The sequence below is a fragment of the Numida meleagris genome, chromosome 5 (assembly GCF_002078875.1).
Source record: "Numida meleagris isolate 19003 breed g44 Domestic line chromosome 5, NumMel1.0, whole genome shotgun sequence".
In the NCBI taxonomy this organism is placed as follows: Eukaryota; Metazoa; Chordata; class Aves; order Galliformes; family Numididae; genus Numida; species Numida meleagris.
The window spans coordinates 21844481-21870687 of record NC_034413.1 but is presented as its reverse complement, the minus strand read 5'-3'; the positions used below and the strand labels follow the sequence as shown (position 1 = coordinate 21870687).

General features: G+C 35.7%; 1 protein-coding gene across 8 annotated transcripts in view; it reads right to left on the bottom strand.

The window, feature by feature from the left end:
• Positions 1-26207, bottom strand: part of LRMDA (leucine rich melanocyte differentiation associated) — a 656329-nt gene that overhangs the window by 63191 nt on the left and 566931 nt on the right. For 3 of the 8 annotated variants that reach the window (XM_021397517.1, XM_021397515.1, XM_021397518.1), the window contains one exon: positions 10918-10967. The exons of the other annotated variants lie outside the window; for them this stretch is intronic. In XM_021397517.1, the coding sequence (XP_021253192.1) occupies positions 10918-10967 (50 nt within the window). The remainder of the gene's footprint in view (positions 1-10917; positions 10968-26207) is intronic. 8 annotated transcript variants of the gene reach the window in all.

Sequence of the window (26207 nt, the reverse complement as noted above, 5' to 3'; positions counted from 1 at the left end):
TAGCTTTGGGAAGAGACACTCTCCCTCTGCCCTCCCAACCTTTCCGCACTTGCTTTGGCTTGTGCATTCACCTTTGATTTGATGTAGAAGATACATGCACTCAGACATTAAAAGATCTCTGTATTTGTGTTTTGTTGAGATGTGCTGGAGGTAAGTTCAGAAAACCTAAGACTTCTAGCTGGAGCAAGATTTTCATCTTTGTACATCTCAGTACAGAATTACTTTTCTCTCTGAGGCAGTAGCTGCTAAGCAGAAAATAATTAAGATGGAGTGGTTTAGAAGGTCCTCACTGCATATAATGGGGCACATGCTGATGAAACAAAAACTGAAAGAGTTTTAGCTCAAGTTGTGAAGTTTAAGCACTGCCCTTTCTTAAGACACTTTTGAAAAATTCTTCCTGATAGTCATAGTTGCGGGATTAAATGGGATGGGTGGTGCCTGCAAGCACGTGGGGAGGAGCCAGGGGGTCACGGCAGGTGGTGCCTGCGAACACCTGGGGAGGAGCCGGGGGGTCATGGGTATACGTGGCGGTCGCGTGTACAGGTATAAGTAACCTTGTTGTGCAGCATTAAATTGGCATTTCGGTTCTACATACCGTGTATGTGTCCCGTATGTCCCTGCACGCGGAGGTGCAGACGGAAGGGAAGCCTTAGTACGTTGTCGCAGGCGACAATAGTTACAACAGAACTCCACTGAGAAGACATAAGAACCCTACCCCATAAACTGCAGGGATTTTCTACTTCAGTGCATGCATATTACAGCACTATGATTCACTGGTTAGTTCTATTCCATAAATAACAAGATCTGTTATTCCTATAACCTTACTAACCTTCTGCTAAAGATCCATGGTATTCATGCTTAGTTTACGTAAACCTGGATCTGATACACTATATACTTTGAAGCAAAATTGCCAGAAGCAATGCCAATCAACATCAAATCTAGACGCATTATTTGTAGATTGTACAAGTATGCTGAGAACCCTAAAAATGCAAAATATTATTTGCAAACATTAACACAGGAGCTGACACATGTCCTTGAAAACAGTGAAAGAAGTTGTGACTAGTCTATTCTGAATTAGTAATATTCACACAAGTTACGTTAAATTATGTAATAATAAGAAGCCACTCATTTGTCAGATGTGTATTCTAGGAAAAATGTGTTACCTTAAAAGACTTCAATAGTTTCTAATTATTTATTTGTAAACGTCAGCAGGACTGATCTGGCCAAACACACATTGAACAACTATTTTATTATGCATATGTTCCCTAAGTTTCTCCAGCTCACCTCTAAGAACAGCAGCTCTTGAAGGCTGGAGTTGCTATGAACAGCTACTTTTCTCTCACTGTGATACAGACAGAATGCCCTTTCTATATGGGTCCTCAGAGGACACGCACCCTACCAGCACTTTCCAGAACAATGTGCAAAGAGAGAAAACTTGGAGTGTATTTTTTTGGCCAGTCGCAGGATAAGTACATTTCAGGTTTAAAATATTCATCAACTCAAGACAAATTTTCATCAATTCCAATTTTAGTTTCACCCGACTACCACCTAAAGTGGTTTTGGGTGCTCTTCGTATCTTTATGAATGAAGGAACAATACTGTCAAAGAATTTGACAATGCAAACATATCAGCAAGATCTCAATAATGTAATGGCACGTACATGGGCTAACATTTAAAATATATGTTTTTATTAAATTTGATATTCACACAATTCACTCTCTGGAGAGAGAAATAATTCTACCCAGGCAGGTATCAAAGACCACCTGTGAAAAACAGGTTAAGAACAAAAATCTAAATGGAAGTAATAGAGTTGGAATATGGGTGTTTTATTTTCGTCTAAGGCACAGCAGTGCTTGGGAGTAAGGAACAAAGAATACATGGAGAGACATAAAACAACAATAAAAATAACTTCTTAAATAAAACAGATTATATCTCCACTGTTAAGCTGTTAAAAACACCATTTAGTACCTACTAGACCTGTGTTAAATACTTGAAATATACCAGTTAGGTTGGTAAAGAAAATACTAAATTTCAGTCAACAGCTGTTAATACACAAGGGTACTCTGATTACCAAAATAACTCAGGGACACTGAAGAATGCTCCTGGTCAATAGCTGACTTCCAATGCCAAGTCACACAAAGACTGCAAACAGCCATATGTGAAGCTGATACATCTGAAGAACTCCACAAGTTTTCTTTGATAAAAACTAGTTTTTCTGTGTATACTTCCATGATGATCAGTCTGTCATGACCATTTCAACAGCTGTTTGTTGCTTTGGTTTTTTGTTTGTTTGTTTGTTTAGCATGTATTAAGAAGTGGTCAGAGTTTTATTTATTTATTTATTTTTATTTTATTTATTTAAATAAAAGATAAGCAAATAAAAATCTAGAAAAAAAACATTTGGTACTTAATGTCCTCTTGCTGAAGAAAGAATTGTTCCATATCTAGTTTTCCCTCGGGATGTCTTTCTGATGCTCAGACTGATTAACTACTGCATGATCAGTAACACATCACTACTTCTAACATGTCAGGAAACTGTCGTTTTGGTAATCACTGTGATAGTCATGAAGAGATTTCGAAATAAAAATGCTGATACAATTAGCAAAACTTTTCTGGGAAAGAAATACGTACAGAAATGTAAATACCTTCCTCAAATAGTCCTTTTACATTCAAGATCATCATTACATTCAAATTCTTCAGTGTGGCAAGGTCTCCATGTCTGCTAGCAAAGACGCTTAAGAGACATCTCCAAGTAAAACACTTCTAGACCATTTCTCTGTAATAATAAGTAACTGCAAAGTAAAGCTCCAGACATTATAAAAACTACTGATTTTTTTTGTGCAATTATGTGAAAGGCAGTGGCACTGAGATTTGTTTTTACAAAACAAAGACATTTTGGGGTAAATCGATTGCATCTCAAAAAGATAAACAAAATAGTTAAGACATTTTGTCCCTAGCCTTGTCTGTGACAACACCAGGAATATCTGAGTAATTTATATCCAGCTACTTTCTCAAAATGCAAATTAGAAATGACCCTTGAGTTGTGCTACATTTAATGAAAGTGTGCATTCTTTTCATAGTACCAAAAAGGTAGAAAAGAAAACATGGGTGTGAAGAAAACTTTGGTAAGCCAACTTTTATTTCTGTTACAAACTAATTACATTAAAGACTGAACCCAAGGCACCTGCAAGTTCACAGTAAAAGCAGCAGAAAGGATTGGAAGACATAGCTGTTTCATTAAGGGAAGGCAGACAAATAGGAGGGATGCTCCAAAAGTTATGCCTTCTATTTTATGACGTTGGCCCATGACATCAGAGGTGCGTGTTGGTGGTATTGCAGTGGTGGTTGAACCTTCCCACCAATATCCCATTACATATTGTTGCTGTGTTCAGATGGCAGAAGAGGGGCAGTCTAACACAATCGTGGCTGGCTTGGAAGTGCATATGAAGCAAAGGTGTGTCACTGAATTCCTCCATGCAGAAAAAAATGGCACCCACTGACATTCATTGACCTTTGCTGAACATTTATGGAGGTCAAATAGTGAATGTGAGCACAGTGAGATGGTGGGTGGTGCATTTCAGCAGTGGTGACAGTGACAGTGGTCACCTCTGTTGGTGTAGATTTTTATAAACATGACATGCAGGCTCTTGTTCATAGCTGCTGCAAATGTATAGCTAATGGTGGTGACTACGTTGAAAAATAGCATTTTGTAGCAGAGAATTTGCTCTTATTAACTAGTGCTATTGTGCTCTTTGTATCACAGTTTGCATCAAACTAAATAGGAGGCATTACTTTCAGAGTGACCTACGTATATTCATAATTTATTTAAACAAAGGTACCACATATACTTATATGGAGATACACATGCTGTTAGAAACAAAATAATGCAGAGTCTCAGAGCACAGAGGAGATAGGAATGACAAACTTAGAATCATAGAATTGCTCAGGTTGGAAAGGACCTTCAAGATCATCAAGTCCAACCGCAACCTAACCGTACTGCTTTAACAACCCACTGCTAAATCATGTCTCCGAGCAACACATCCAAACGGTTTTTAAACACATTCAGGGATGGTGACTCAACCACCTCCCTGGGGAGCCTGTTCCAGTGCTTAACAACCCTTTCTGTAAAGAAGTTTTTCCTGATATCCAACCTAAACCTACCCTGGCGCAACTTGAGGCCATTTCCCCTTGTCCTGTCACCTGTCACCAGTGAGAAGAGACCAGCCCCTCTCTCACTGCAATCACCTTTCAGGTATTTGAAGAGAGCAATGAGGTCTCCCCTCAGTCTCCTCTTCCCCAGACTAAACAGCCCCAGTTCCTTTAGTCACTCCTCATAGGGCATATTCTCCAAGCCCTTCGCAAGCCTTGTTGCCCTTCTTTGGACCTGCTCCAGCACCTCAATGTCCTTTCTGTACTGAGGTGCCCAAAACTGAACATAGTACTCAAGGTGAGGCCTCACCAGTGCCGAGCACAGGGGCAGGATGACTTCCCTAGTCCTGCTCACCGCACCATTCCTGATACAGGCCAGGATGCCATTGGCCTTCTTGGCCACCTGGGCACACTGCTGGCTCATATTCAGCCGACTGTCCATCAGCACACCAAGGTCCCTTTCTGTCAGGCAGCTTTCCAGCCACTTCTCCCCAAGCCTGTAGGGTTGCCTGAGGTTGTTGTGACCAAAGTGCAGGACCCGACACTTGGCCCTATTGAAACTCATATGGTTTACCTTGGCCCATCGATGCAGTCTATCCAGGTCCCTCTGTAGTGCCTTTCTACTCTCTGGCAGATCAACACTCCCTCCCAACTTCTTTACTCCCTCCTTCTTACACTCCCTCCTTAACTTCTTTAAGGCCAGTGTTTCTTTCTGGGCAGTTACAGCCTATCTAGCCTCCTGGTAGAAACTTTGGTCACTCCTGGAAGGTGAGTGAATATGCAGTAGAATTGCACTATGCCAGCATCTCACCTTTTCCTACTTTTGCCTGGACAGAGAAAACATCCCAAGTTTTAGTGGTGGTGGAAACATCTGGTAAAGACTGACACAAAAAAGTGAGCCTTATCCAGACACTCTAATAACAAATGGTACAGGTTCTGATAAAAAGGCAAAAAGGAGATACAAATTCACTATGCAAAAAATACTTAGTAATGAATTAGTACCATGAGGTGCCAATAAAATCAAAATTAATAACAGAAATGCCAGTTATCAGTATGTCACCATCATCTAAGGGTGTTTGTCAGGAATTCAGGAATGATTGGCCATACTCATAAAGACTACATTACACTAAGCAGAGCCTCTGAAAGTAAGTTAAGGAACACCATGGACAAGTACTTCAACAAAATCTCCTAATGCAATGTTAAAGCAAGGTGAGTTAAAGAAATCACTGCATGTGAACACAGAGTAGCACTGGAAAATGGTTTTACTTTTCATTCACGAGACCAGATAATATAAACAGTTCTGATGGCTGTATTTTTTAAAGCACATTGAAAAACCGGAAAGAGTGATGAAAAGCTCTGAGGTGTTTCCACCAATACATAAGGATTGGAGGAAATACCTTGGAGGGAGACCATTTCATTACATAACGTAACTACTCTATGCAAGAACAAAATACTAAATATTAAGGGGCTAATATTCTGTATTAATATTAAAAAATATCTTGTAAGACTGAAAGTGGAAGCCAGAAAGAATTAGATTTTTTTTTTTCATCTTATATTGATTAACAATTTGAACAGATCATTGGGTAAATCAGTTATCATTAGCTAACACAATATACTGATCACAGTTAAGGGATTATTGTATGAAATATAAGATCTGTGAGGTATAGAACAGCCAGTCTGAATGGCTTTGGACTGCATGAATCTATAAACATATGGAAAGCAATGGGATTACCTGAGAAAATAGTAGAAAAAGAAAACAAACAAAACAAAAACCAACCAGTGAATCTTCTCCTCTGGACAGAAATAAGACACTAAATTATCTCAGAGAGCTAAAAAATTCAGCTAATTATAGACAAATGGAAACAGTTAAGCTACATCAATCCTTGTTTTTGCTATTGCTGTAAATAGAATTATTGTCATTCAAGCTTGTATATACACAAAAAATGCATACAAAAATAGGCTATAGCTGGAATATTATTCAAACTCCTTATCTTGCCAAACTTTTTGACTCAGATAGAATGCAACAACTATCCAAAGTTCCAGTTACAAGTTTACGAAATCAGAAAGAAAATGTGTAATCTACCGTCCAAAGAAGCATATATAAAAAGCACCATTAATGAATCTGAAAACTGTGTCTCAACCAACTGCCTGAACAGTGTGGCAAGAGAGCACACATGATGCATGTACGTTGAATACATATGTCGAGATCTAGTCAGTTTCTAGATCACAAGGCAATAAGCCTAGGCAAAGCAGCAAAGGGAAGGAAGATGGAGAGTATCCACTCCCTTCAAAGAGAATACGGAAAGATGGGCTAGCATGATATCCAGAGAAAAAGAGACAAGTACAGCACTTTATTTTTAACAACACTGTTCTTCATATTGAGATTGACCACCAGAGAATCACTGACTAACAACTCTGTTTTCTCAAATAAGCATCTTGATGTGTACAAAGTGACAGACATCAGCACTGACCTTCCCAGTGTGCTGGTAACTGAGCCCTGACACAAGCCATCCTACACCTGCTTGTCCACAGGATTCACCTCTGGTTCTCCTCCCCCACCATCTGCTAACAACAGTTATTAGTTGCTTCCTTCTCTGGGAAGAGGTTCTGGGTGGCTCTCTGGTTCTCATTATTATATTCATTTCAATGCGGTTCCTGAAGCCTGATATCTCAGTACTTGAGCGGTTCAACATGTGCCACCAAACAATGATTTAACATGACATTGTGGCAGAAAACAGGGGGAAGGGATAGAAATAAAAGAACGAGGGATCAAAACAACTGCATTTGGCTACGTGGGGGTGTGCCTATCAACAAGTTAACAACAAGTCAGATGTCACATTGATAGCGGATGCAGATCATTCGCATCAGCCATTTGACTGGAAGGTTTCAATCTTCTTCCCTTATCTAAAAAGACATATAAAAATATAATGGGCAATTAGCTTTTCTTTTTGCATTGCTATTTAAGTTAGTTTTGTAAGTTCTTCCTTCCCCTCCAGCTCTTTAGTGACCCCTGTGCATTCTGAACTCTTCAGGACTTTCAGGGCCTAAAAGACTTTGTTCTACAGCTGCAGGAGAGAAAGCAGTGTTCTTGTTAATACTGTGGCTGACTTAACACCTGTGATTTCACTCAAGAAAACCTATGTCAAGAGACACTAACTTTAAATATGAAGTATGAATTTCCTTGATCTACCAACTGTTGTGTTAATGTTGTGTATGGGCAGAAAGAAGAGAAGTAGTAGTGATGAGATTATTTAACAAAGAACTCAAGAGTCCTGTGCTCCTGACTGTCATATGGTAATGTAGATATTAAACACTTGTAATTTGGGAGCATTCTATTCTCTTACTCAAATATCCATTTTACCTTGGAACAGAGAATATAACTTCCTATTCTAATAGCAAATAGAACAAAAGGGCCTTAATCACATGGAATGTTACTGTTGAAAAAATCATTAATAATAATGAATATGAGTTTGCAAGCAACCATGTATCTGCACCTTTGCAATTTACATGCTATGTTAAAAATGTGTTTAGGAAAAAGTGTAAGAGAGCTTATCTCTTTCACTTTTCACACAGATATTTCATTCTTGTTTTCTATTGCTTTTGCTTAAAAAATTGTCCATATGGGATTCAATCCTGAAAAGATGCGTTATTGGCTTACTACATATAGCCAAAAATCATCCGATAAGCTCTTTCTCCATCAGAGCTGCTATTCCTCAGTCAATTTTCTAACCATGAAGATTTATAGACTTCTGAAACCAGTTCTTCAGAATAGATATGCTTTCATTAGGATTTTCCACCACTAAAAGCATTGTCAAGCTTCTTTGCTTATCGGCCTTCCAAAACCTACATCCACAGTTCATTATATTGCGCTACACAATAAATACTACTTGAGGCCTATTTTGGTCTTTTTTATGCATATAAGAAAGGTCTACTATGTACAAATCACTAGGAACTATTAAGTAAATGATTACGTACATAATCTATTTTAAAATGTATGGCAGATTCTTCCACGAAAATGTGCAACAAACAAAGTTCCACAGAAAGAAATATACTATGTTTCAAGCATAATTTCTAAGCTGTTTAAATACGAAACAAAGCCTTGTCAAGCTACAAGTTTCCAGCTGTTATGATATCATAAGATAAATTTAAAACTACAAAACAGCTTGGTGAGAAAATAAATATTTGCTTTTACAAAGTATGAAAATATGAATGTTTCAAGTACTGCAACTGTCCAAACAAATTATTAAAAGCAAAAATAGTTGAATTGAGTATGGTCTGATTTTGTACTAGCTTCATAGCACTTGTTATAATTACTTAAAGCTGTAGGCAAAATGTTCTTTAAAGCTTAACATGATACATTTAATGTTAATTAAAAATGATGCGATAAAAGTATACAGGTGGTCTCTGTGTCTATCATTGTGTTGTATTTTATTAACTGAAATAATAATTTATTTCCCTAATTAAGCAATAATGAAGCTGGATAACTGGCTCTGAAAGACTGCTACTTGTTCGTGTTTAAATTCTTAACCAGAGCTAAAATGAAAAAGGAGTTTCTTTCCTCCATGACTTTGAAAAGAATAGAGTGGTGATTAACAGCAATATTTTTTTTAATGAAACACAACCTTTCATCCCTGTCATCTTCTGACCATCCTCGCTCGTACGCAGCTCTCTGACAAGTAGAATAATAACGGTCATACATCACTGCCCTGAAAGTCCAATCATCTAAATCTTCACTCGCTGCAGCCTCTGAGACTCAATTACTTTATTGACATGCAATCTTCATAAGGGGAGAAATATTGTGCATGTAAGGTCACTTGGTTATGAAGACATATTATCATATTATCTGCATGAGGGTTGCAGGGCTAAGACCTGACAGAGCTAATTATAATGGTACATGATAGAGAGCTCAGTACACATTATTTGCTTGGCTGAAACTAAAGGTGAGGTAAGACCATGACATCATGGTTTCAAAAGAAAATAATTCTCTTTCCCATAGAGGCTATTGCTTTTATTGTTTGATGTTTTATACATATTATATTCATGCACTCCTCACAAGCAAGAAAGCAATGAGAATTTCTGAATTCAACCCTGTTTCCATGTGGAAGTACTTAGCTGTTGAAGAGACCAAAAGCTAATCCATAAAGATGGTTTTTTTTTTTTTTTTTTTTTTTTTTTTTTTTTTAAGTCTGAGGCTTAAATCACAAGTCCCTTTCCCTTCCAGCGCCTCTAAAATGTGTACACCAAAGAATCATAGAAAAGTTTGGGTTGGTAGAGACCTTAAAGATCATCTAGTTCCAAAACCCCTTTGTCAAAGGCAGATATATACTCACAAACACACAAAATGAAATACAGCCCAAAGTTTGAACACAGCTAATACGTATTGCCACAGTATTTTCTCCACATCCAAAAACATGGGAACCTCTAGTGAAGTGCTGAGTACAGCATGTTAGAACAGTATCCCAAGCATCTCATTTTGCAAAAGAAGCTCATTTTCATCTGGCTTTTCTCTGTAGCAATTTCCTTTCCCCAATATATTCCCCTACTCTACATAAAGCCTACCAGTCCTTCATCACCACACACTTAGACACAATCCATTTCTTGTTCTAGGGTGGATGATATAAAATAAAATAAAATAAAATAGCATCTGTGGTTCCTCACATAATTCATGGGTATAAACTACTAAATAACTATACTCAACTAGTAGTGAGTTTGTTTTTTTAAAAATTTATCCTTGACATTTGGAAACATTGGTTGGTTTAAATGTTAGTTTAAAATTTGATTTTAACATTTTGTTAAGTTTATTCATGCCTATCACTCAAGTGGGAAACACAAACTGCTCTCTTTCAATAGATTCAGAATTGCAGTATATGATGCTAAAGCCTAGAGTAAATTCTACAATATACTTGTAATGGAGGAAGGGAGTATCTCTGATTTTAAACAAATACATAGTTAGATTCCAGCAGCATAAAGGAGACAGTGAAGTAATCGAGATCCAGAGAAGAGACAAAAAACAAGAATAAGAAAAGAAAAATAAAAAATCACCCCAGAATAGTATAGCAATAACTGACAGGCTGGCAGCTATTCAGCTGATGAGAGACCAGTCAGGTAGTGAGCCATTAAACTAGGAAAGAGAAGCAAAACGCCTTGCATGACAGCTATAAAATTCTGCCTCCTAAAGTGAGTTGTTAATTTAAAACTTCCCACTGTCCTGCAAGCGTCTGGTATCTGAGATATAACAGACATGGAGACACCCTAACATGCAAACAGGGAAAACAGGGCCACCAGAAGTAAGCATAAGCACAGAGATCAAAATGCAGATTGTGAACAGGAGGGGTACACAAGTAGTATCTTAAAAAACTAAGTGAATACTCAATTTATGGAAATATGAAAGAAAAGGTCGCTCCCTTGGGCATCAAAGACTTTTTATCAAGGAAATGGAAAAAGAACTAAGAGAAAACAAATGTTAATGTCATGACCAAAACCACAAAACATTTTTATTGCCAAAACTGCTTTGAAACTAACAGGGCTAGGCACGTGAAATCAGCTCACTCAATTTCAGAGCTATGGATTGCAAGACACCTCATTCAAGTAAGAGAAATGTGAGGTACACTTGGCTAGGTGTTTTCCACCTAGCAGTAATTAATGTGGACAACATGACATTGATAATATCAACCACAGAAGAGATGGAACTGGGACATTATCCAGAAAACACAATAAAAAAATGAATGACAATGAAGAGTAGTAGCCAAAAGGGGAAATGAAATCTACCTATTGCGTATCCCGTATTGAAGACAAAGAACCAATACAAAGGGGGTGACCTGAAAGACAAGTAAATGAACAAGAGAAGTGCTACACTAAAATAAAGAAAAAAAAAAAAAACATGCAATCGTTCCCATGTGATTCCCATATAACACATGAATTTTTAGCACATAATATAAAATACTATTTGTGAATAAAATATTCAGCCTTGAATACTGAATGAAATATGCAGTAATAGCTCTTCATCATGTTCCAGTAACACAAATACCCCTTAGAAGGAAGTTTTGGAAGATGGCAAGAACATGTCAACAATAATCAAACTGGGAATGCTGCTTAGGTACTGAATGGATTAGCTTATGTCAGTTACAAAAATAAAAGCATTTTGATCTATATTCCAAAAAATAACTCAGTTAATAACTTCTTGACTAACAGAACATGCAAAGATATTGTGCAAAATTAAGTATTTTCTTCAATGTATAGTTAGAGAATACAAAATACACTATAAAATTTTCTTTAAGAAAAAGATAGGGGAAAAAATAACTTTCTGTTTTTTCATCCAAATAAATAATCAGCTGCTCCTCTGAGGCACGGAAATTTGGTGATAGGAACATTCAGCATTTGACATGAGATTCCTATGTGATATCAGCAATGAGCTGAAGGTCAACACACTGTAGGTGGTGAAAAAACAACATAATTGTACTTAAAAAAAATAAAGTTGGTATTTTGATCTTCTTTCCAACACTAAAAACAAACTAAGAAATGAATAACACATGGCATGTTTCTCAATATGTTTCCTGTTTTATCTTTTCTATAAAGATAATTTCTGTAGGAGTCACTAGGATATACTGCTTACAGCCAAACAAAACTTTTGACATGAAACTCTTTTGGCAATGAAATGGAGACTTGGTGACAATAAAGTGTTTTGAGAATTTGTTTGATTTTAATTTGGTGAGAAGAAGAAAACACTCCAAATGGAATCTTTGGGGGAAAAAAATAAAAGAAAGCAATATTTTGTGTAATTTTTTTTTTTTAATATTCTCACTGGTGGTTTAAAGCATTTTTGAAATTTCCCACGTTTTTCAATTATTCTTAGCTGCCAATGAATTGAAAAGGTACTATGTTACTTTATTGACACGTTACTGGCCTCTAAAGGAGAGAAATGTGTCTATAAAATAGATTTCTAGTCCAGCTGAGACTCATAGACCATCAAAGAGAATGAGAACCTGAGGGAATCAAATTACAATTTCCACGTGGTATTTTTCCAGCACACATTAATGAATATATCTTGGCCTACCCCATCACATACACAAACACACATATGCATGTGCATCCAAATATTAAAACCGTAACTGTAGAAAGCACACAATTTTCATAAAGAGTTATCAATTGTTAAAAATAATTTTCATCCTATTTCATTTTCAGCCAAATCTCACCTAAAATTTGCCTGCCAGCTGGACATACCACTGGAAATGTAGACTTCTAAGGATAAAAATGACATGGCAGGGGAGAGAAGGGGAACAAAAGCATCTGTTGAAGGCCTGACAATGGCATGAAGTTGTTTCCTGAACAAGGGAAAAGAAAAATCAGTATGTTAATCAGTGATGCCAACTGTAGCTTGGCAGGAAACTGTTGCAAATAAATCAAACTGAAAACTGCACTGATCTTAGTCATACTATAATTAGAAACAATAGCATTTTTTCTATTCCTACTGCATAGGAACTCTGACCAATTGATTGATCAATAAGGCCAGTAGCAAAACTCTTCACTGACTTCAAAGACAGCAGATTCCAGCTCAAAAGCACTACAGACAGAAAGTTAAAGCTTTGAGCTTAGACCATTTCTGCAAAAAGCCTCACCAGTTTATATTTTTGGAATCTTTCCAGTAGTAACTCCTCCCTTCAAATCATTTCCCATGTCAGAGCTTGATAGAATGTCAAATGAGGATGTAATTTTGGGGGAAAAATAGTAGTGAAACCAAGAGCCAGAAGAAATAAATAATAAATAGAATCATGGTTTTAGTGACTTGTAGTCTATTAAAAAATTGCCCAGTAAATACTGTCAGCATTTCAGGCTTTGGACTCTAATGATCCCTTTTGTCAAAGCTTCAGGGGGCCATATGCATATCGCATGAGTTAGACACACACAAACTAGTCACAACTGCAATAACATTCAACTATAAATGTGGCAGAAAATGAAATTGATCTCAAAAATGAATATCCAAACAGTATAAAAGAACACATTGGGAATGAAATTGATAATACTTTTTGTTGCCAAAATCTTGAGATGTAGATTGCTTCCAAAAAAAGACAGTATGGACAGTTCCTCAGAATGCTGTAAACTGCTCCTTCTTACCCTGTCACAGACTGACCACAGCAGATCCAAAGCCAAACCTAAATGACTAGAGATGAGACCTAGAGAACCATTTATCACAGTCATCCACAAATTTCAAGCTTGAATGAACAGATACTGCATAAAAGTATGCATGCCGTCACATCGACAAGTCTGAAGACTGATAGAGAAATACTGCAGCACTTGAAAGTACACTAGGGATTACGATTATGCCTTCGCACCTATCCAGCCTAGAGTTGAAAACACATGGCACAATTTTCTCCTTTTCAGTATAACATCAATAGAAACAACTAGATGATTTTGCAACTCCATCTTTTCTGAAACATCCACCAATATTTCCTTAACCTGTAGAGCCAGACATTTTCTAGTGCAATCCAATTTTAAAATAAGAGACATATTATACTTTAAACTAAATCTACCAGCTCAATTTTTTATTTTCCAATTTATTGAGTTTCATCATTAATCAGATGGGTTTTTTATAAGGATGAAGAAGGAAAATCTGAGGCTTTTGGTTGTTCTGATCACCTTCTTAAATTACAAGCTTTGTAAAGACAGAAAAAAATCTAAGTGCTAAGGTTAACCACATAATTACATACAGTTTTGTTTTTTTTTTCCTGGTTCAAATCAAACCATTACAAGACAAAGTTACAGTATTTGGGAGTCAGATGTTAGATCTGACCTCTGGAATTCATTCATTTGAATCTTCTTGAAGTGACATTACTTGTCAAAACTCATCAGCCAATCAAATTCTTAAATTGAACTGCATTGTCCGCTCAAATTAAAATGATACTTTACCCATATTTTTCTATACAAATGTTGCATTGTGCCTTTCCGTCAGGACCAACTTCATAATTTTATCACAGTCAAAGTATTTATCCCTTCATCTACTAAAAGACAGGAGGGAAGGGGGCATATAATTGACATTTTCTTTGATGAATAGACACAATTTGAAAGGATGACAAAGTAGGTGAGAATATTTCCATTCTGCTTTAAGATGTCTTCATTTTTAACCAGATGGGAAACAAAGAGGAACTCATGCCAATTTTTGAAACCTCAGGAATCACTCTCCTTGCAGTTCCTCCTTTCTTCCCTTGATCCCAGTCATACTCAGATATTCAACTTCAGAGCAATAAATTCTGTCATTAAGTGCTACAAACTCTTGCTTCAATGGAGATTTTACTGTAAGAAGACTGACAGACCCACACTCTGATCCTTTCCCAAATCTCTTCAGTACGGTAAGCCCACTCAAAACAAAACTTTCTGGAAAAGTGAGATCCCAACTCTCCATCCAGTCTGTCAGTAAACTGTGCTTAAGTCTCACTTCTGTAGAATGAAAGCATATACTCACGTATCACTTCTGAGAAGAGGTTTTCCTATACAGAGAGGTTATACATATGAAGCTTATTTGGAGCTAAATTAGAGGAGTGTACAATTCATTTGGAGCAACAGCTTTGTCTTCAAAAGGAGTAGTTTAGTTAAGGCTGTCCATTCAATTTGTCTCTGCACCTCTTCATTGGGCAGAGAATGTTATGAATCTAAGACCCATAAGACTGACTGCATTCCTAAACAGCAATCCCAGACTACACATTTCTGCATAAATGCTATGACAGAGAAGACTGTGGATAAGGGCTTCCTAGGCTTTCACTCTACACGGAGCCATATAGCTCAGCAGATCAGAAAAGACTACTTGAATAGATGCATGGAAATGTGAAGGTGAAAGACAGTTTTAATGGCAGGGCAAAGATTGCCTGCCTGAATTACACATTCCAATCTCCTAGAGAATCCTGAAATACTTTAAGCTGTAAAGATAATGCTAAACATTAAAGCTGACTAGCCAGATAAAGCATCTGTAAATAAGCGTCAGAGAAACCAGATTATAAAATTATACAGGTATATATATTTTAATGTTTGCTAAATGTTTATTTCAGGAAACATTAGTCATTAATAAAAAGAGTGCCTTCGGGCTTCTGTAGCACTGGATATATCAAAGGGAAGTTTTACTAGCATTTGGGAAGTTCATGCCTCCAGGTGCTACTGCTGAGATTTCAAAATAGAATTATCTGAAGCTATGCGATGTCTTGAATCATCAGTTTTCCATATCTTCTAACTTATTTTCTGCCTTTTTTTAAATTTTATATGTGCACATATTGCAACAAGCAAACAAAAAGTTATAATGAAGATTCTGGAAGATAACATTTTACTTGATGCTTTCATAAATGTATGAGGGTCACTCCTATTTTATTATGTTGGCCCACAAAGTCAGAGGTCAATGTTGGTGCAATGGTGTTAGAGGGTGAACCTTCCTGCCAATATCCCATTACATTTTGTTGCCATACAGCATACGCAGCAGAGGGAAGGCCTGACGGAATGGCATCTTGACATGGAAGAGCGTATGAAGCAACGGTGTGTCACTGAATTCCTCCATACAGAAAAAATGGCATCCATTGACATTCATTGATGCTTGCTGCACATTTATGGAGATCAAACAGTGGATGTTAACACAGTGAGGCGATGGGTGGTACATTTACAGTTCATCTTAGAAATCAGTTGGGACTTCTTTCCTTTCCTTAATTTATACCCTGGAATTTTGTAGTACTGTGTATTGTAGTACTGTGATTGCAGATGTGACCATCTAAGGATATAGGCAAGATATCACTTGCCGCCATATGTAATACTTTTATTAGGGCAACTAATGTAGAAAAATGAGACAGACAAGCTTTTGGACACATATGCCCTTCTTTGTCTTATATCTTATATATTGTATCAATATTTGTCTGTTGATCAAACAAATAAGCTTTTGTGCTGACAACAGATCTAAAGAGTGTGTCCCCCCAGCATTTTACTTTTTTTTCCCTTCTACATTAGTTGATGTAATGAAAAGTATTACCCAGCAATCTTCCTTTTGCCATCCTGCACAGCTCTGAAAATTCTGTTAAATAATTCCACTGAAATAGAAGAAATATCTCCTTTTCCCTTTGTCTCTGCTCTGTTATGGAAAGATCAGAAAGCAAAGTACCAAAATACTACAGGGAAAATTATTGTCATGATACTTCCACTTTGACAAGCATCAGTAAGGACTAGAGATCTCATGGGAAGCAATGCTCTCCTGAGATTTGTAAAGTGATTTACAGCTTAGCATCAAATAAACATTCTCATCTTTGTTAGCATTAAGTACCCCAAACCAGAACCATCTGAAGATACTTCTTTCTTTAGTAAGACCATAGACTCCAGTTCTCCATTTGTCTCCTCAGTGCCTAACAACGGCTATCTATATCATAATCAATGATGACTTAAAATCAGAATATAACTTGAATGAAAGTATTTCAAAAATCACAGGTCTGTGTTCCCAATAAGACTTCTCTATAATAAAATTCATTCTTTCTGGCCTAATACAATAAACTTGGCAAAAAAAAAAAGCCTTTGGTATGAGTAAGTATCGTGAACTTGAGTCTTACAATTGCCCCTCTAAAGGGTCATTTATTGAACATGTTGTTTATCAGCAGTATCTGAAATGAATGCTGTTTCAATACAAAACTAAACAAGGTCACATTATAAGGCGATCAGTAGAATTGGTCATGACTTGACTTCCTTTCTAAAATGACAATTTATGCCACATCTGCTATTATATTAGTGTTTTCTGCATTACTAAAAAGGAAAAACATAATTGCCAGTGAGCAGCTGATACAGTTGTCTTTTACTAAAACATCACATGAGCCATCAAGACTCAACAATTCACCTTTAAAATACCAAACCATCTGGCTGGCTGTCCCATAATAAATCTCAATGATAAATGTATTCATTTTGATGGTACAAAGGAACCACAGATCTGCTTGGTTTTGGCACAGCTGAAAACACACTGGCAACAGTAGAATAGAACTCAAATGTCCAAAATATAAAAGTAAATCATTTTGACCTACAGGGCATAATGTTAGAGGAAACCTAAGTGCAATTACAAAAACATAAAACAAACAAAAAAAAAACACGTTTGGCCTTATCAGAATTTCTCTCCAGAGAGGAGACATTTAAGAAGAGTTTCTTTACTATATTTTACCAGACACACAGTTTCAGATTAGTTCCTTGAAGTACATTTAGAGGTCCTCAGTTTTCCAAAGAAACCTTTGGACATTCTGTTTGTTTTTTGTTGTTGTTATTGTTTTTTTGGTTTTGTTTGTTGTTGTTTTGTTTTTTTTTTTGTCTCCATAATTTCATCTTCATGCAAAGTAGAAGACCTGAATCAACTTAATTGAAATCACGGCATGCTTTGAATATTCAAGCCATATTTTCTCTATTTTAAAGAGATTAAATTAGACTGGAAAATTTGAGGGGTTATGGCAAAATTATATTAAAAATAGCTCTAATTTCACGCAGATCAAAAATTCACATAAACTTCACCATATCTGAGTATAAAACTTCCACACTTACTCAAAGCTAAGAAAACACGCATTGATACAAAACTTGTATTCATTTTATCATGTCAATGTTTTTAATAAAGAAAAGGAAAAATAGTGAACCCTTAATTCATCCAATTAATGATAACTAAAAACATTAAAAAGAGCTCAAACAAGTTGAGGGTGTCAGTATTGGCATAAAAAAAAAAAAGACAAATCTTTTGTGCTTATGATCCAAAACTTACTAAACTGCAGCTGAGGTGAATAAATCTTGTTATCTTTCAACATTTCAACCAACATTTACTATATTACTATGGCTTGCATAGGGTATTTGTGCTTTTTCCCATTTTTTAGCCAAACAATATAGGAACTGTTTCTCAAAACTTCTCCATAATGTTTCAGGCATTTATGTGGTCAACTCTAAGTTCCCCCTCCCTTACATACCGATCATTGATGGCTAAAGTCCATTTTCAAATTAAGGGTCTAGTTACCTACTTTAAGAAGTCCATTCTGCAGCTTTTCCCAGTACCAAATTTCTGTTTCTATTTCACTAAATTTCATTCTATTTCCTCATTATATGTACCATGGACAACAATCACCATGACATTTCTGTCTCCTTTCATAGACAGTTTTCAATAGACAGTGAAAACTTTCACAGTTTTTCACCAGACAGAACATTAAGTTTTGTTTGTTTGTTTATTTGTTTTTTGCCAGCTATACAGATTATATTCAGCTTTCTTCAAGAGTTCCTTCTGGTAGGTTTTGCATTCCTTTCTTTTTTTTTTCCTCCTTGTTCCCTATCTGTTCCTGTAAATTAATTATATTTTCCATGTTCTATTCCTCTATTCTACTGTTCAGCTATTCATTAGCTCTGAAGTATATTAACGATTCTTCTGTGCCCTGACATGTATGCAGTACTCACAAATGTACTGCTCCCTACTCAACCAGTGTTCCTCCTTTTGCTTAGTCAAATAACTTGTATTTAACCTTTGTGTGTGTGTGTGCAAAGGCAAGTTTTCTAGACATCTGACTACTTTCATTGACATATACTGAACTACTAACAATCTACAAATATCTTTCAAACAAGTTACTCAAGTTACTCAATATTAGGATCTCTCATCAGACACTATTAGGAAGGGTAACATGCCCAATTCCCAACTTTTCTTTTCCAGTCCTATTATTTTGCAAACTCTCCTATTCACTCTCACATATATCAGTGGGTGTCATGACACATACATAGGTGTACTTTCTAGCCTCGACTCTGAGAATCTACTTAATCCACTAACTTTCCCCTAAAAGATTAGCGTTCATTATTTTCAACAGTGATTATATTTTTAGCGCATTTCATTCTCCTACATTATTTCCCTGTCCTCACAAATAATTTTCCACACTATCAGCAGAAAAATTGTAAGAGGCTACTAGCAACTGTCTAATCTTGCGTTAGGGGTTATGATGTTAAGGGACAAAAATAAAACAGGGTTTAGGAGGGACAAAAAAGGTGAGCTAAGCAAATTCCATCATGATAACAGAATGTAGGGCAAACTCTAAGGCCCCATTACTAAAAGAGTGTACTCTGCACTACTTTGGCAGACATAACCGGTGCAATAGGTATATGGGAACTTAAAACCCAGAAGAATTTAGTCATCACCTGAGATTTAAGAACATGATCAATTAATGTTCCCATCATTTCTGTTTTTCTTTTAGATCCAAGTGAAGAGGTCAACACACAATTCACATTCTATTCGTGTTCATGTTCAGAACCATATATAAGCGTTGCAGCAGGAAGCATATAACCTCAGTCAAACTACTACTATCTTACTTCTTTCTTTACTTCGACTGGAGTTCGGGGAATTGTGTCCAGCAGAAGTTAGAATAGAATTAAATCACACCACTTTCATTATTCAATTTGAATTTCATGCTGCATGCCATGAGGGTAAATACCTAACATCTCTCAGAAAACTACAATGGGATAAACTCTTCAGGGAGGTGAAGTCATTACCTCATTCCAGTGATTACAGCATGCTTGTGAAAGCTGTAATCCAAATAAGAAGACACTTTTTCCTCAGCAATTACTGGACCACAAAGAGACAGAAGATCAATGTCTGTGTATTGATGCTCTTTTGTAAAATTTACATTTTTATCTTATTGTAAAGACCTGTGCTTTTTCATTTACTTCAGAATGCAGTCCAATTTTTAGTATCCCAACTGTGTTATACTATATAGACATCTGAGTATCTTATGAAATGCTCAAGACATTGCATCTTTTATAGGCATCTTTACTTGAAACTAGGAAAAAATATTAGTGAAATATAAAACTATATTTTTCTACTTGCACCTGACAAGTTCCACCGACAGAAATAACTACTATAAGATTTTCATTAACACTGGATCACATCATGTTCAATTGATACTTCTAGCAGTTCTCTAAAAATCCAGAGGAACGAAAGACAGAATTAATTACACCAAAAAAAAAAAAAAACCAACAGTGATAACAGAGGACAATAACATCAAAAACAAAAACAAAAAAAACCCCACTAGATTTAATAAATCCCTATGGGTAAGAGGAAAAAAAAAAAGACAAAAAAAATCCTCAGCGTTGAGAGTTGAACGTTATTTTTTACCTTTTTGTTTCACCAAGAACTAGAAGTTTTTTACCCAAGTCTTTGCTAGACCACAACTAAGCACAGTGGCTGAAGCAGCTATGCTAGGTAAAACCAACATTTCTCTGAATACAAAACACACCAACATAGTACTTATTTCTTTCTTGACTGTTCTAGACATATTTATGCTTATTATCTGTTTTAAATATCCAATATGAATATCCATTCCTTTCATACATTACTGGCTCCTAAAAGGGTGGATAGACAGTTAGGCATGATACTGATGTAGGAGAAACATTTTAAGGTATATTTGCAAGTATTTATAATTTTGAAGATTTTTTCTACATAAATCTATAATTCACTCAGACTAACATGTCTTTTGAAATAATGAATATCAAGGTACAGTGAATGATAGAGACACTTACTGACTATCTGAGAGCTCTGTTCTACAGATTACGGTGAGTAGTTTGAAAAAAAGAAACATGCAGCTCTTACTGAAGAATGAATTAAGTTATTAAAAAGTAGAAAAAGGTTTGAACCCTGAGAATATAATAAGGGATAATAATGTAAAAGTAACAGGAAAATGTTTCCTCTTGATTCAAAATATACCTGGGCATAATACATCTCTTATACACTAAGGATATATTCAAGATTGAGAAAGATCCTTTCAGAAACTTGAAAGGGAACCCTGACATTTTTGCAAGAAAATATTAGCAAGTTAACATCTCAAAATGTTCATTATCAGTTTTTAAGTGTTTTATTGTAAATACAATTTCCACCACTTATTAATTTGTTTTACATCTTCATTATTTAAATTTGTAAATGTTCCTGGATTCTATTATAATTGCATTTAATGTTTTAAGAACTTACTGTAACTAAATCTTAAATCGTTTTTAAATTTCAAACAATACATCAGAACTTTCATAGTAAGACGTGGAAAATGAGGACAATCAACCTGGAAAGTTCAGCTTTAATTCACTCCCTAAACCAGTAGAACTTATCTAGCTTTTCTGTGAGATCAGTAAACCTCAGTTTGATCAAATTCTCTGTCAAGTGACCAGAGCTATAGCACATACGCAGTACAGTAAGGTGAGCTGTACATGAGCAGCAGGTTCACACTTTAAGTGTTAACTTTATAGTACATTTACACAGCTAAGTCTTTGCCCATTCCTGAAGGACTCATGGGAAAAAGACTAGCCAGGAACAGGCTGTCACTGCCTGAACAATTCATCAGTGCTACACCATACTCCACACCAGCACTGAAGGGGCTCCTGAGGGAGGGAACAGTCAATAAAAGAACACAGGATGGACAAATTGGTCTAGCAGGCCACATATGGCCAGAGGCAGTGTCTGGGTGCTCCTGATGGAAATCATAAACCTCTATCTACTTTCATGGACTAAGGACTATTATTTTCAAAGAGGAATATCCTTTCTTTACCCTAGAAGTTATTACCTATTCCAGATGAAACAGAGGAAGGTGCATAATTTCTTTGATGTGTTATACGTAGATTAAGAACATAAATTAATAATCATCATCATCCTTAACCACACTGTTTTTCACTTTGTTTCTTGTAAGTGCTAGAAAAAGTTCAGTCCTCCCCTGCAGGTATCTCTGTTCTAATACCTGTGCATGTTTGCAGGAAGTTTCTATTGACCTTCTAGTGTTGGTGGCCATATTATGATTTGAAACTAGAAATTCCTTGTTTGTTCATTTTCTCTTTGAAAAGTGCTAGCCATAGCTCATGCTTAGCTAGTAGAAAGTGATAATCCCTCTTGGAATGTAGCACTTATTATCTATTTTGGGTGTGATATTCACTAAATTCCAAGCAGATTAGCACTATAGACTCCAATAAAAGTAAACTTCTCAAGTAAGAGGGATGCTGAACTATAAAATTAATGAAATATAAGAATACTTTGAGGAATCATTAATTTAGACTCCCGTGTATTTCCTATCATGAAACTTCTAGGGAACAGACACAGTTGAAAAAGGAATTTGTACCAATGATTTCTAACTCAATGGAAATCTGTTATAGGGGCAGGCATATGGAATACAGATAAAACATCATATAGTCTCCTGTAAGAGATCAGCAGTCACAGAATACATACTGACTAGGCAGCTATACGAGAATTTGCACTCTAAAAGGACTGTAACACAGTAATGCTTTCATGTTCTTCTCAGAACTTTGGCTATATGCTCCATATTGATGCACTGGTAGTAAACTGATTTGAAGTTCTAAGTTTAAAGTTCTTCAGAAGCTATTCCAGATGAATCAGCTCAGGCAAAATATTCAGAGAGGGACTAAGGACCTGAGACTGAAAGTCTCAGAGGGATGGTCAAACAGATACACATCCAGAGGGACAGCTTCTGACCACTGTCAAATCACATTGCATAGTACAGTGGTTTTGTTTCCAAAATCTTCCTAGATGAAAAACAATGTCAGTTCACATCAGGAAAAACTGGTGTTAAATAGCAAGTGAAATAAGTAAGGAAAAACCAAGATATAGAGTAAGAACCCAAATGGAGCATGAAACTCTAACAAAAAAGGAGAAAAAAAAATGGAGCTGTAGGAATAAACTAATTCACCTGATTAAGTGGAACAACGGGAGGAAAACTTCATAACAATTCATATAACAAGGGAATAGCAGTTTATATGACATTTTGCTCAAAGCTTGTGGAAATTTTGAGACAGGTGAAACTAAGAAATTTCCATCAAACAGCAAGGTGAGATTACAAACAGGAGTAAATTTTGGGGAAAACAATTAATGGGATTTTGAAATCAAATCAAAACCATTTTTCAACCTAAAATTTCCTTGTGTTCACTAAGCCACAAATCCCAAATATCAGCCACATGAGATCCTTCATCGCATCTAAATTTATCAGCAATAAAGGAAGCCCTCTTGGCAAGCCACAAGGAAGCAAGCAGATCTGCCAAGGACAGTGAACATTCTGAGATCATAAATGTCCACTAACACTTGTAATTGATTTATATTTCTATTCTGCTTCTCAGAATATTGTTGAAAATGTTTAACTTTCAATTGGATAATTCCTTGAGCCACAGAACAATTATAGTAGCACAGAGGTAAGAAGAAAAACTGACAAAAATGTCTACATACACCATGATCATTACTAATTGTCGCAGTAATACTTATTATTCAAAGTCTTTCAGTCAGGAATAAGAGATATGGGAGACTGAATTAGAAATGGGAGGAAAAAGAGTATCATGTATGAAAACTAGTGAGACCTTGCTACTAATTAGTAATGAGAAAACTTTCCTCTGAAGTCTACAAAAACAATGTATGATTCATTTTATAATGTAGTGAATTAAAATTTAATGCCTGTAAGTTCTTCCTGAAGAGAAATCAGATCTCTGAATTTTAGTTTCTTCCTTACAGATTAATAACCCCGTTTAGTATTTCCTGCACTTATTGATGGAAACTCATATTAGAAATATTGGCCAACATAAAGCCAAGATTTCCTATAATGTCCCAAATTAGTTGGCTACCACAAGTTTATAGATTATTAATCCATCTCCTGCTGGCATTCTGCCTTACAACATTTTTCATTGAAATATTAAACCAAATTCAATCTTTTCTAGATTTTTAGCAGCATAAAGCTTGCAAATAGCATTAACCTCTGTTCCAATAAATAGCCTTTCATTCAATAAGTCTTTTAGTTACATGCTTAAAACCATCCATATACAGGAAAAGGCAAAAGCACATAATGGAACTAAAATGACTGTTCAAATGTTTTTTTTTTTTTCCAAGTGTAGGGTAGGTAATTTAATTCATGCTATTAAACAATAATTATTACTACTAATAATAAATAGTAACTTGACAATAGGGAAGATCAGCATTTAGATAATTACATTTGCATTAGTAAGCTGAATTGATTTTTATTTGAATAAAATAAATAATTAAGCATAATTATTTGCAAATTTTTGATTTCAGCAAGGAATTGGGATTTATTGTCATTTAGTTATTGCTGCAGAACTGAATACAAGGTGTGAATTCTTCCTAGTATCTAAATTCACTGTTGAAAACCCCGTAAATTTACAATGAAATTCTTTTGCTGTCTGAAGTGTTATTAAGCTGTTATCAAAATGAACCATTATATTCAATAGAAGTAAGAATCTATGTTTCTTTTAAACAGGTGTTTGATGAGGTTAAATAACACAATACGGTTAACACATAGTACATTAAATAAACAATCCCATATAATTTCTCTCCTCACACCTCATGAAAGGTTTACTAAAGTAAGTATCACTAATAAAATCTTTAATTTAATGGTAACACTTAATAAAATTTTCCACTATTACTTTTCCACTTTCATTGTTATTCTTACGTGATAATGATTATTTTATAGTTTGCTATCAGAAACTTCAATATAAAGATATCTTATAAACAGTAGCATTTTTCCTCTTTCATCTACAAAAATTTGAAGACACATACAGCTCAGAGAGCTGAAATCACAATTTATGAGTAAAACAACATCATTCCTTCCAGATGTGCAATAAGGAGAGAGTCACTGCTCCTAGAGGACGAGGAAACTCTTAGAATTTCAAAAGCTGAAGCCAAGAAGTCCCGCCAGATACACTTCACAGAAAACGTTTGATGAATTATTATGGTGAGCATCAACTTTTCAGACAAATGATGGAAAATAAGCTAGCTTATGTCTCAATGGAGATGATACATTTCCTTCTTGCTTTGGGAACTTGAGTACGGAGAAAGTTGTTGACTGTTCCACCTTTCATTGAACTAATGAAATTTTACTAAAAAATCCATTGCTTTCCAAATTTCCTTTCAGTATGATTCAATAAATTTAGTCAGATAGAAAGAGTACACCCACAAAAATTCTTACACAACAGTATGACAACCAGGTGATTTGTAAACTGCCTGAATCTGCACAGAAGTTGGAAATCACTGATCTGCACAGCCATCTGAAAAATTCAACAAAAGCTCAAGAATGAAAAGAAGAGAAGCTGTGGAATGTTGATTATCACATTTGGATACTACTTTATTATATACAAATCAGATTACGACATGGGCTGCAAATAAACATTGACATCAATGAATGTTATTTAGAAATCAGCAGTGTGGTAATTTTTATCAACCAGATTCTTCTATAATAAAGCAGAAGAACTAAGCAAGGCCACACACTGGGCAGGCGCTTTTAATTCCTTGACTGTGGAAGCTGATCCTTCACTATACCCTATAATGAGGAATACAGGAAAAGCTAACTTTCACTCTGTAGCCCAATGGACCTACAGGCAGTAGTTTCTAAGTTAAGAAAGACAGAAAGCATTTTTCTTTTTGACTGACACACTGAAGGACAAGCTAAGAGAGAACTTTCAAGATTGCTGTAAGAATTGGCCAGCAATCACACTGATTCATTTTGCATGTCTAGAGTGATCAAAAATGATTTCTTATTGAATAGAACTGAAATAATTACATGTGCTGAAAATGGATTTCAGAATGGCATTATCAGCTATGAAAGAGTCAGAGGCAATATAAAAAAAAAATATTATCAAGGACAATCTGAACAAAAGTACTTCTTCAAAGCAGTGCAGTCTTCTTGAGGCTTTTGCCTTCATCTTCCTCCTCTACTCCCTTTCACGTTCCTAAATATTTCTGGAAGTATTCAAATGACTTAAATAAAATTTGTGCACATGAAACTCTTTTGGCTAAAAACATGAGGGCTTATTACCACATTTCTTTACTGCCACGAAATCTAAGAAAATCCTCAAGGTGCAAATGATCTGCAGTCTATTTAACATCATGGTTATTTATTTTTATGGGCACTCATTATTACTCTTTACCCTAAATTATAGGTACATTCCTGGCACCATTTCCCTCTGTTCTCTAGGCTTTATTATAATATGTTTTTTTTTAGATTCCCAAATCCTCCTCAATACCTCATCAATCAAAAATGCATGTAACATCCACAAGTTGTTTTACTGTGCAG